Genomic DNA, 12,922 nt, shown 5'->3' on the forward strand with positions numbered 1-12,922 from the left:
TCACTTTTAAGCCAGGCTCAATGATAGCCATCCTCTATTCATCTGGGACAAGAAATGTATACTCAAAATTAAAAACAAACACACACACACACACACACACACACACACATATCTATATATATGCGTATATGTATATATATCCATTTTCCTCCCTTTGTTACCTCCAGTTACCTCTGAGAAATCTGTTTGCTTGAGAAAATGAAAAATAGCATTTGTTGGGCTTTTGTAAAGTAACTTTTCTTCTTTAGAAGTCAAAATTTCAGAGGCATCTAGGTTCAAGCCTCCCAACTCTTGATTTCAGCTCAGGTCATGACCCCAAGGTCATGGGATTCAGCCCTGCGTTAAGCTCTACACTGTGTGGGGAGCCTGCTTGAGATTCTCTCCCTCTGACCCTCCACTGCTCACACGCACGCTCTCTCTTTCTAGAATAAAATTTAAAAAAATAAAAAAGAAGGCAAACTTTCAGTGCCCTTTACTTTCCTAAACATAGTTATAAACCAGGAGTAAAGCTAAAAGACTGGGGCACCTGGGTGGCTCAGTCAGATAAGCATCCGACTCTTGGTTTCAGCTCAGGTCATGATCTCACAGTTCATGGGCTCTATGCTGACAGTGTGCTACCTGTTTGGGATTCTCTGTCTCCCTCTCTCTCTGCCCCTGCCCTGCACTCTCTCTCTGTCTCTCAAAAATAAAATTTTAAAAAACTTAAAAAATGATACCTCTGACCAATATGTACACTTGTTTTAAAATGCTAGGTAGATGGGTGCCTGGCTGGCTCAGTCAGAAGAGCGTGAGTCATGATCTTGATCTTGATCTTGGGGTCGTGAGTTCAATTCCATGTTGGATATAGGAATTACTTAAATAAATAAGTAAAGTTAAAAAAATAAAATGCTAGGTAGATCCTCTGGAGAAATCATGGAGTCTCCCTCAGGTCCTCATCTAAATAATTACGTGTAAAACAAACCTCTGTGTGACCTAATTTAAATATGTTTAGATTTTAAATAAAGGTTAGTTTATTTTTAGTCCTTATCTGCTTGGATATTTTATATCATTTTATAGAATGGTTTTATGTTAATTGATTATAATCATTTAATATGATACTCCTATAAGACATCTCTGATCATTTTGCTATGCCAAAACAATTAATGTTGGGTAACTTGTATGTATCTTACAAGCATTCAGCCAGTCAGACGGTGCATTCTAACAGGGTTATGTGATTGGTATGCATTGAGCGTTGTCTCTTCTCTTTTCCAGTCACCCCATACTATGTTCCTCCTCTTGCACACTTTGACTTGGGAATTTTAGATGTAACACCTATTACTGCTGCTGCTATTTCAGCAAAAATCAGAAAACAAGGAAAGATAGGTATGTTCTCTCCTTCTTATTCTCTATCTCCATAGGAGCCATAGTCATATGCCCCGAGGCATCATTAACTGGAGAGATGATGTCATTGAATCTTTAATTGGCATGGTTATAAAATGAACTATAATACAGGGTTATGAGATTACCTCCTCTACCCCTAGATAGTCTTCAGCAAGTTGTTTCCTAAAGGCATGATATTTAGCAAACATGATTATTGATTACTTGAGTCACTTTTCTCTTCTTGAAACAAAAGGAGGAAGGAAACGGAAAGCAGATGGCAGCAAAACATCTTCCTCTGACACACTTTCAAAGGAGGAAAGTTCAGAGTGTGTTCCTACACCATCTGATAGAAGCCAGCTGGAAAAGGTACTGGAATGATGGGTATCCATGAAGATGTGTGACAACCCAGTAAGATTAACAAAAGACCAGCATTATTCTCTGCATTTTACAGAGAGAAATATTAGGGAAAGGAGAGGCAAACGAACTCTCCTAGGCTTTGGGGTGATCCAGTAGCAGAGTTAGGGTTAGACTCTAAGTCTTTATCACTACCACACAGTGTTTTCTAGTTATTTTCTTGAATGTGTCACTCCGTTTTTTATACCCCAGCAGTACTTTTAATTCCCTTTTGTGGCATTTATCAAATTCTGTTTTAGGATATGGTTTTAGATGTACTGCTTTTAGCCTCTTCCCCACTCTGATCTGAGATTATCAGCTTCTCAATGAATTGAGATAACATGAAATGCTTAGGACAGTTTCTGATAGTTAATAAATAGTAGTTCTTTTTTTCTATAACTTTACCAATCACAGAGTAGGTTATATGTTTATGAAATTGCCTAAACCACATCGATTCCAATTATTTCTGTTTTTTATTTTCTGTTTATTGAGTATTTAGTATGGATACCTCCTATAATCTTCTAAAAACCCAAGATTAGTAGTAGTATCTACATTTAATAGGTAAGGAAACTAAGACCCAGAGAGAGTAAGTGACTTGTCCAAATTCACACAGTTAATAAGTGATTGAGCAAGGATTTGAAGGCAGACCTGTCTGGTGCCGAAACTCATCATTTTCTGTACCATGCCATGACACCTTGGTTTGTCTAGTAGTTCATACCCAAGTAGAAACCAACAAAGGGTCTTAATAGGTGACCCCTATCCCAGTCTTAAATTAGGTGCTTTTATCTTAGGAATATTTAGGGACTTTGGTGAAAGGAGAATGGTGATACGCTGAAAAAGTAACTTTTGCACAAAATGAATGCATAATTGCATTTTGAAGTCCTCATGAAAAATCAGGTTAATATAGAAGCTTTATTTATTCTGTTGGTTTGCTGCTACTTTTTCCCCAGGAGTTCAAAGGGAAGGAAGAAAAGCCATCAGTGTCACTACGGAGTTACCGTTTTTTTTTCCGAGAACTGGACATTGAGGTCTTCTCTATCCTGCATTGTGGGCTTGTGACCAAGTTCATCTTTGATACTGAAATGCACACTGAAGTAAGTGACAGAGCTGAAATCCTAGAATTTAATCTTCTTTGAGAAAATTTCTCATCTCTACTCTTATTTTAATAAGAGTAGTATGCACTGAGAGAAGTTAGACTCTGGCTTCCAGAGGTTTTATATGTAGTGAAAGTAATTTCGAATAATCATCCTCATAATTTTTTTTTAAGGTAAACAATTAATTTTATTTATTTTAATTTTTTTAAATGTTATGTATTTTTGAAAGAGAGAGACAGAGCATGAGTGGGGAAGGAGCAGAGAGACAGTGGGAGACACAGAATCTGAAGCAGACTCCAGGCCCTGAGCTGTCTGCACAAAGCCCGACGTGGGGCTCAAACTCATGAACCGTGAGATCATGACCTGAGCTGGTCGGACGCTTAACTGACTGAGCCACCCAGGCGCCCTGAGAGAATGAGACTCTTAAGCAGACTCTGTACTCAGTCCAGAGCTCAACACGGGGTTCAGTTCCACCACCCTGGGATCATGGCCTAAGCTGAAATCAAGAGTTGGATGCTCAACCGACTGAGCCACTCAGGCACCTGTTTATTTATTTATTTTTAAAGTAAACTTGGGCGCCTGGGTGGCTCAGTTGGTTAAGGGTCCAACTTCGGCTCAGGTCATGATCTCACGGTTCATGAGTTCAAGCCCTGCGTCAGGCTCTGTGCTGACAGCTCAGGACCTGGAGCCTGCTTCTGATTCTGTGCCTCCCTCCCCTGCTCACACTCTGTCTCTCTCTCAAAATAAATAGAGATTTAAAAAAAAATTTTTTTTTTAAATAAAAAATAAAAAAATAAACTCTAGGCCCAATGTGGGGCTTGAACTCATGATCAGAGATCAAGAGTCACATGCTGTACCAACTGAGCCAGCCAGGCACCCCCCTCATCATCTAGATGTTTATAAATCTAAGTTTTTTACAGTGTGTTAGGTAATTATGAAAAATCATGCCAAAGAGATGATCCTTATCCTAGGTTACAAATAATAAGCTTTTTAGATTATTCTTGGAGAGCAGCACTGTTCTGGTTTATAGAGGTTAATGCTGTTTTCACTCTTTCATGACATTTGTTCAGCCTCCATCAGATGCTTATCAAGGTTTTTTTTGTGTTTGCCACTAATCGAGATGTTGGCAATTCAGTAGAGCATACAGCATAATGCTAGCCTTCAAATAGCTCACAATCTAATAAGGGAAGCACACATAGTTAGCAGTGTCTGCTATATTGATGGTCTGAACCAAGTACCAGTGAAACTCTGAGGAGAGAATGCTATTTATAGTGAACTGGGAAGTAGAGGACATTTTCACGGAAAAGGTAACTTTTGATAAGGGATTTCACCAGAGTAGTTTCTCCAGGTTCAGGAAAAGAGGGGTTTAATTGGTTAAGTGTCTGACTCTTGGTTTTGGCTCAGGTCAGGAGTTAGGCTCTGCACTGACAGCACAGAGTTTGCTTGGGATTCTCTTTCTTCCTCTCTCTCTGTCCCTCCCCTGCTCACACTTATGTGCTCTCTTGCTGTCTCTCAAAATAAATAATAAAAACTTAAAAAAATAAAACAAGTAAAAAGAGGAATATCATGAAATTTTTTACCATAGGTTTTTAGAAAAATGTATACTCCTTTAAAGTAGAGATAGGATCACCCCTTCCCAACCCCAGTCTTTGTACATCAGCTTGAAGATTCTCCATAAATGTATATTGAACAAATAGTTTGAAGTGAGACTGACTGTATTTGGCTCATTCTGCTTCTGGTAGTGTAATACTTATAGGGATCCTGTCCAGAGTTAGTAGTAGCAGAACATTAGCAGAAAGAAAATATGGAAGGAAGTAAACAGAGAAAAATGAAATTCCCTTGAATTAGTCATTTTTTGCCCCAGGTACTTAGGAAATGTACCTCGAGGCCACAACTGGAAGGATACACAGAGACATTTACTTCTAGAGAAAAAGTATGTCTTCTAAAACTGTGCTCGCTTGGATTCTTATTTTAATAACTTGAAATTTGTTTTACTTTGGGAATTCTTGACTTTATGATTTGTTGACAGAGCACAGCAGCCATTTATATGAGGTAGGGAAATTTACCCCTTTTTTGGGAATGGTCAGATTCTTCACCCATTGGGAAGAGTAAACATAAAATGTGCTCCCCAGAAAAGATGGCTAGGACATGCTCGGAATTATCCTCTCTTTCCTCCTTATGACAGGCTACAGAAGTTGTGCAACTTCAGCCCCCTGAGCTATTTTTCTTGCTGGAAGATCTCTCCCAGAAGGTGGAGAATATGCTGATACCTTCTGTTGCCAGGAGAATCCCCTTCCTCAAGGTTCGTATAGGCAGAAGCACAGGCCCTGGCCTTAATGAATTTGGCAACAAGGAGATCTTAGCGAATAAGTTGTCACTTTCTCTGGCATTGTGTTTGGGTCATTGGGTACCATGACTGGCAGCCTCATTTCCAGACCATTCACCTTGATTTAGAAAGGAACTCTGAAACAAATCAAAAAAGTTACCTCAAACAAGATACATATTTCTAAATGCCTGGAGCATTTCTGAATCCTTTTCTTTACTTAAGTTTTGTTTTAAAAGCCTCCCAAACTAAGCCTGTGCCCAAGCCTTCAATGTAGTAGTTGGCTATCTAGAGAAAGCCAGAACCTCACATGTGTATATAATGTACAGATGTGCACAAAGCATCTGATAAAGCAGTTGGCTGATGGAAACAACAAAACATGAAAGGTTTAGGTGTAAACATTTAAACTTAATATATCCAGTTATTTGATTCATTTTTGTACCATTTACTATTTAATGGTCTTTTCAGCCCAAGTGATTTCTATTTTTATGTGAGCTTTATCTCAGTAATTATGGGTCTATTCTTTGCAAACAATTTGTATTCTACAAAAGCCAATGTAATTTGAAGATGGGACAAGATCTCTTTGTCCAAAAAGAGTTTTGGGCACATAACCACTTTCTTCTGTCCACTTCTACCTCGTGATGTAAGTCTGAGTAAACTCCTTAACAAATTCTTAGTTTCAGAGAAGCTATCCAGCAGTTTCTTCCCCAGTAACTCTGAATTTATTATAGAGTAAAGGACACCGAAATATTGGATTCTCACATCTCCATCAGAGATCTGCCCAACAAATTGTTCATAGTGTTGTTCAACTGCTGACTCCATTGTGTAACCATCTGGAGAACATTCACAACTATTTTCAGGTCAGCAGCCTATCTTATTATTATAGAAATTTAGAAATTACAAAGTGAACAAGAGATTTCATTTTTGGTTGAAAAATACTGAAGGAAAATGAGGGCAATTGCTGAAACAACTGTCCTAAAAATATTTTTCCCTTTTAGTGCTTATCTGCTGAGAATCAAAGTGTAGTTGATGGACCAGGAATGAAAGTTCAGGAGTACCACATAATGTCTTCATGCTATCAGAGGCTACTGCAGATTTTTCATGCTCTTTTTGCTTGGTGAGTAAGTGGCAGATACAGTAGGTGAAAATAATTAAGTATGTACTTGCTTTTACTTGACAGTCACCAATGCACCGAGGTAGAGAAAATAAGGGAAAACCTCTGTAAGTCTTATATAAATATGGTACTTGTTCTCTTTGGAGTGTTTTTGTCTGTATCATTTCATTTGATCTTGTACCCTCTGTATCTTATGCGACCAGTGTTATAACTCATTTGAAAATTAGGTGGGGGTGTCTGGGTGGCGCAGTTAGTTAAGCAACTGACTTCAGCTCAGGTCATGATCTCGCGGTCCGTGAGTTTGAGCCCCGTATCGGGCTCTGTGCTGACAGCTCAGAGCCTGGAGCCTGCTTTGAATACTGTGTCTCCCTCTGTCTCTCTCTCTGCTTCTCCCCTGCTTGTGTTCTATCTCTTTCTGTCTCACAAAAATAAATAAATGTTAAAAAATTAAAAAAAAAAATTAGGTGACTTGATATTGTAACAAATCTGGGCATCTGATTCTTAGCTAGGTTTGCTATGGCAGGTTTTCTGTAATAATGCTGGAGAGATTGTTAACTTAAGAAGTTGTTACTCGGGTGGGTTGGGGGGTGCACCTGGGTGGCTAAGTTGGTTAAGTGTCTAACTTTTGATTTCGGCTCAGGTCATGATCTCACAGTTTGTGAGATTGAGGCCTGTGTTGGCACAAAGCCCACTTGGGATTCTCTGTCTCTGTCTCTCTCTCTCTCTCTGACCCTCCCTCTTGTGTGCTCATTCTCTCTCTCCCAAAATGAATAATGACATTAAAAAAAAAAAGTTGTTACTGGGGCACCTAGCTGGGTCAGTTGGTGGAGCTTGCAACTCTTGATCTCAGGGCCGTGAGTTGATCTCAGAATCCCACGTTGGGTGTAGAGATTACTTAAAAATAAAATCTTAAAAAGAAAAAAATTGTTGGGGCACCTGGGTGGTGTAGTTGGTTAAGCGTCTGACTCCTGATCTCAGCTCAGGTCATGATCTCATTGTTTGGGAGTTCAAGCCCCATATAAGAATCTGCACTGATGGCTTGGAGGCTGCTTGGGATTCTCTTTCTCCTTTTCTCTGCCCCTCTTCTGTTTGTGCAGGCCCACACATTCATATTCTCTCTCTCTCTCTCTCTCTCTCTCTCTCTCTCTCTCTCTCTCTCTGTCAAAATAAATAATAAATAAAACTTTAAAAAAAAAAGTTGTTACTAAACAACTTTTAGATAAATTCCAGGTTATATGTTAAAGAGCTGAATACATTTTGAGCTGGGGTATTTAGAGATACTTTGTGGAAGGAATGGGACTTCATGGGACCCTGAAGAATAGATGGCCTTTGGGAGGTAAAGGAATGGGCTGCAAGGCATGGCATGGATAAAAGTAGAAATGAAGAAGACACATCTCTTCATTGCTTTTGCTCCTCGGGGCTGGGCCCTGGCTCCTCTCTTCTCCTATAGAGGCTTTCTGGGCAGCCTCACCCAAGCTTAAATTTGTGCTGAAATTTATCTTCTGAGCTATAAGCATTTATATCCAACTGCCTACTCAGTGCTTCCTTAGATGTGTCGATGACACCTCAGACACATCACATCCAAAATGAAATTTATCATCTTCACCACTGCTCCTTCGGCCTTGCCCAGCTATGTAGATGGCACCGCCAATTGTCTGAACCAGAAACCAGAAGTTACTCTTTGTTCCTGTCTCTTCCACATTGGGTCACCAAATCCTGTTAATTTTATCTTTTAAATAACATCTAAATAGCCATCTAGCTATATCTGTTCCTCTCCTTCTGCACTGCTTTGAGACTCACATCATCTCTCACCTGGACTAGATTAGTTTCACAGTTGGTCTCTGCCTCCATTTGCCCTCGCTCAGTCCTTTTGTTCGCACATCAGAGTGGTCTTTCCAGTGCAAACCCAACCTTATTCTATCCCAACTTTGGTTCTGGTTGTCCTTAGATTTTTCTTGAGTGCAAACACTTTTACCTTATTTCTAAGGCATCTTATTATCTGACTCCTGCTCTTCCACTCATTGTTTTATACTCTGCCCTCCAGCTATATGGAACTAATTTCAGCACCTTATATTACTTTCACCTGGAAGACTTCACGCATACTCATCCTTCTACCAGGATCCCTATCTTCCTTGATCACCAGTCTTTTCTAACTCATCTCTGAGATCTGGATTTAAACTTCATTTCCTCAGAGTCATCTTCTCAACCCCTAGGACAAGTAAGCCTCCTTCCTCCCTCTAACCCCTAATTTTTTCCTAATTCTCTGGTATTCTCAGGGCCCTGGCTGGCTCAGGCTGTGGAGCATGTGGCGCTTGGTCTCAGGGTCATGAATTCAAGCCCCATATTGGGTGTAGAGGTTATAAATAAATAAACTTAAAAAAAAATACTCTGGTATCCTCTTAAGGTAAAATTTAGCACGTTTTATTGTAATTGCTTGTTAATCTGTCTTCCTTGCTAGACCATGAGCTCCTTGGGAGCTGAAACCAATCATTATTATACCCTCAGTACTTAAGAACAGTGCCTGACAAAAGATTTGAACAGATGCTTCATCAAGGATAGGTATGGGTGGCAAATAAGTAATGCAAAAATGTTCAATAGTATTAGTTATTAAGGAATTCCAAGTTGGGGCTCCTGGGTGGCTCAGTCGGTTGAGCATCTGACTTCGGTTCAGGTCATGGTCTCGCAGTCTGTGAGTTCGAGCCCCTCATCAGGCTCCATGCTGACAGCTCAGAGCCTGGAGCCTGCTTCCGATTCTGTGTCTCCCTCTCTCTCTGCCCCTCCCCTGCTCATGTTCTGTCTCTCTCTGTCAAAAATAAACATTAAAAAAAAAAAAAAGGAATTCCAAGTTAAAATTACAGCACAGCTGAATTAAAAAGACTTACAGTATTAGTGAGGACATGGGGTAACTAGAACTCTGACATGTTGCTGGTGGAAAAGTAAAATGGTGCACCCAATTTTGAAACAGTTTTGTAGTTCCTTAAAAAGTTAGATGTATGGGAATGCAAGCTGGTGCAGCCACTCTGGAAAACAGTATGGAGATTCCTCAAAAAACTAAAAATAGACCTACCCTACAACCCAGCAATTATGCTATTAGGCATTTATCCAAGGGATACAGGTGTGCTGTTTCGAAGGGGCACATGCACCCCCATGTTTATAGCAGCACTGTCAACAATAGCCAAAGTATGGAAAGAACCCAATTGTCCATCGATGGATGAATGGATAAAGAAGATGTGTGGTGTGTGTATATATATATATACACACACACACACACACAATGGAGTATTGCTTGGCAATCAAAAAGAATGAAATCTTGCCATTTGCAACTACGTGGATGAAACTGGAGGGTATTATGCTAAGTGAAATTAGTCAGAGAAAGACAATCATATGACTTCACTCATATGAGGACTTTAAGAGACAAAACAGATGAACATAAGGGAAGGGAAACAAAAATATAAAAACAGGGAGGGGGACAAAACAAGAGACTCATAAATATGGAAAACAAACAGGGTTACAGGAGGGGTTATGATGGGGGGGGGAATGGGCTAAGTGGGTAAGGGGCACTAAGGAATCTACTCCTGAAATCATTATTGCACTATATGCTAATTTGGATGTAAATTTAAAAAAATAAAAAATAAAACAAGTTATATATATATATATATATATATATATATGTGTGTGTATATATATATATGTATATCTTTTTATATATATATATATATATGTGTGTGTATATATATATATATATATATATACATATATATATATATATATATATATATATATATATATATATATATATATATAAAAAGATATACACCTACCACAAAACCCAGCCATTCTACTACTAGGTATTTACTCAAGAGAAATGAAAGCATATGTCTAATCTACACGAAATCTTGTATACAAATGTTTATAGCAACTTTATTTGTGATAGCCCCAAACTAGACACAAATGTGCACCAACTGGTAAATGGATAAACAAATTTTCATATGATGGAATACTACACACAACAACATAGATGAAAAAAAAGAATTCTACTGAATAGAAAGCAAGACATAAGAGTATATAACATTTGATTCCATTTATATAGAACTCTAAGGAAAAGCATATAATCTTGTAGTGACAGAAACAGATCAGTGGTTGCCTATTACTGGGTGGGAGGATGGAGTCAAGGATGGATTTCAAAGGAATATAAGTAAACTCCTGGGGGTGATGGATATGTTTCCCCCCCTCCTTTTTTTTAAGAGACGACGTGAGTTGGGGAAGGGGCAGAGAGAGAATCTCAAGCAGGTTCTACGCTCAGCATGGAGCCTAATACAGGCCTCGATCCCATAATCCTGGGATCACGACCTGAGCCAAATTCAAGAGTCGGACGCTCAACTGACTGAGCCACCCAGATGCCCTGTTCATTATTTTCATTGTAGTGTTGGTTTCATGGGTTTATATATGTCACCTGAGCAAACTGATCAACATTTTACATACATGCAGTTTATTGGATGTCAGGTCTATCTCAGTAAGCTGTTACCCCCCCAAAACTTGACCTATGATAGGCCCTCAGAATACATTTGTTGCAAGACAGAAGGACTACCACTGGTGATGTGGAGATGTTCCTAGAGGAGTAGAAGATCTAGGGGTTCAGATCGTGCTGGGTCTTAAAGGTCAGAAGAATTTGGATGTTGTACAGAGAAGCAATTTTGGTTTTACGATCAGAGCAAGGATATAATGAAATCGCTGTTTTAGAAAAATCCTTTTGGCAGCAGTGTGCAAGACAGATTGGAAAGGGATGCAGAAAGATCAATCAAAAGGTGTCTGATCTACATATGTGATGATGATAAGGGCCTGCTTTAGAGGATGGCCTAGGCTTGGGAAGGAAGGGACAGTAGGAGATAATCTGAAGATAGAATTGTCAAGACTTCTAGAAGAAGGAGTAATTGTTTTTGTTTTTGTTTTTTGATAAAGAGGGCACAGGTGAGTGAGGGGCAGGGAGAGAGAGAATCCCAGGAGAGGCGGGGGGGGGGGGGAGGGAGGGAGGGAGAGAGAGAGAGAGAGAGAGAGAGAGAGAAAGAAAAGAAAGAAAGAAAGAAAGAAAGAAAGAAAGAAAGAAAGAAAGAAAGAAAGAGAGAAAGAGAGAAAGGAAGGAAGGAAGGAAAGGAAGGAAAGAAAGGCAAAGGCAAGGAAAGCGGGGCTCACCCAAAGTGGCATTCGTGATTTAACCTGAAGTGTGTGGCTCATGTTCACCCAAAGTAGGGCTCACTCAAACTGTGATATTATGACCTGAGCCAAAGTCAGATACTTAATGACTGAGCCATCCAGGCGCCCCAAGGAGTAAGTTTTTTATTGAGCACTTCTGTGGATTTGATACTGATTTAACAGTTGACCAAGTTATTCCTGGTTTTTCTGGGGAGGAAGGGTGAGACTTTCTCTAAAGTGTAAGGTATGAAGGAGAGCTTTTTTTTTTTTTTTTTTTTTTTTTCTTGAAAATGAAGGGGGCACCTGGGTGGCTCAGTCTCCAACTTCTGTTCAGGTCATGATGTTGCATTTCGTGGGTTTGAGCCCAGCGTCGAGCTCTGTGCTGACAGTTGAGAGCCGGGAGCCTACTTCAGATTCTGTGTCTCCCTTTCTCTCTTCCCCTCCCTGCTCATGCTGTGTCTCTCTTTCAAAAATAATTACTAAAAAAAGTTTTTAAAAAGAAAAAAACCTAGGAGGACTGTTGGGTCCTTAAGGCAAGACTGTTTGAGGTGCATTTTAATTTGTAATATGAGGTTCAGAGCTGTGACTGAATTGGTCACCTGGGTACTTTCAGTGCTCTAGTTCTCCATTTTCTCCATTAACTTGTTGATGGTATAGCCTGGAAGCCAGGATTCTCAAATGCTGTCCAAGCAATCTTCCTAAAACTAAGCTCAACCGTCTTACCTTGACTTTCCCTTAGGAATGGATTTTTCCAGCCTCATTGTATTCATTTACTGTACTCAGCCCTTGAGGTCCTTACTAACCGACTGAAGCAAGGAGAACCTGACCAGGCCTTGGAGGAATTGCTCAGGTGGGTCAGACTACATATTACAGAGTGTTGTCCCAAGAAACTCCTAGAACAAGAGTAGCAAGATTTTTTGGAAACCACTTGGGTGTCTCCCAGTAGTCGTGAGAGAAATTGATGTTTTCAGCTGCTTTTCCTCAGTTATATGAGCTTCGTCACGTATGTATTCAGATAAACCCTGAAACATTAGAAACTGTTGAACAGTCCTACTAAATCTTTGTGCATCCTTCATCCCCAAAGTTTGCCTTTTCAGGTAATGATCTTGAAAACACTAGTAATCTGTAGTGAACTCTTGATTATCCAGGAACCTACTCTGTCTTTTAGTACGGTAGGGTAGTTAGGTAGCAGTAGTTACCACTGATCTTCTCTCCATCTTGGAAGAAGAGAAGCCTAGGCTGAGGGCAGGCAGTGGAGGAAGGAGGTGAGGAGATCTAAGAAGCATGGCTCCCAGCATCCTATCCCAGCTTCTCCCCGAGTAATTTGGTGTTTCTCTAACCTACTCTATGCTGTCTTTGGGTCTGCAGTCATTATCATCCCTATCAGGCAAGACCTTACTTTGTTTTAAATATAGTGCTTTTAAATTTGTTTGACTTCCTTTCCATAGT

At 39.7% G+C, this 12,922-nt stretch overlaps 1 protein-coding gene across 5 annotated transcripts in view; it reads left to right on the forward strand.

The window, feature by feature from the left end:
* FANCD2 (FA complementation group D2) overlaps nucleotides 1-12,922 on the forward strand; it is a 63,353-nt gene that overhangs the window by 36,590 nt on the left and 13,841 nt on the right. For 3 of the 5 annotated variants that reach the window (XM_019824973.3, XM_011280201.4, XM_045051946.1), the window contains 7 exons: nucleotides 1,252-1,362; nucleotides 1,613-1,725; nucleotides 2,703-2,846; nucleotides 5,032-5,148; nucleotides 5,901-6,029; nucleotides 6,168-6,286; nucleotides 12,213-12,323. In XM_019824973.3, the coding sequence (XP_019680532.1) occupies nucleotides 1,252-1,362; nucleotides 1,613-1,725; nucleotides 2,703-2,846; nucleotides 5,032-5,148; nucleotides 5,901-6,029; nucleotides 6,168-6,286; nucleotides 12,213-12,323 (844 nt within the window). The remainder of the gene's footprint in view (nucleotides 1-1,251; nucleotides 1,363-1,612; nucleotides 1,726-2,702; nucleotides 2,847-5,031; nucleotides 5,149-5,900; nucleotides 6,030-6,167; nucleotides 6,287-12,212; nucleotides 12,324-12,922) is intronic. The other 2 variants (XM_045051945.1, XM_045051947.1) reach the window with 1 other exon arrangement.

The sequence above is a fragment of the Felis catus genome, chromosome A2, assembly GCF_018350175.1.
Source record: "Felis catus isolate Fca126 chromosome A2, F.catus_Fca126_mat1.0, whole genome shotgun sequence".
Taxonomy (NCBI): domain Eukaryota; kingdom Metazoa; phylum Chordata; class Mammalia; order Carnivora; family Felidae; genus Felis; species Felis catus.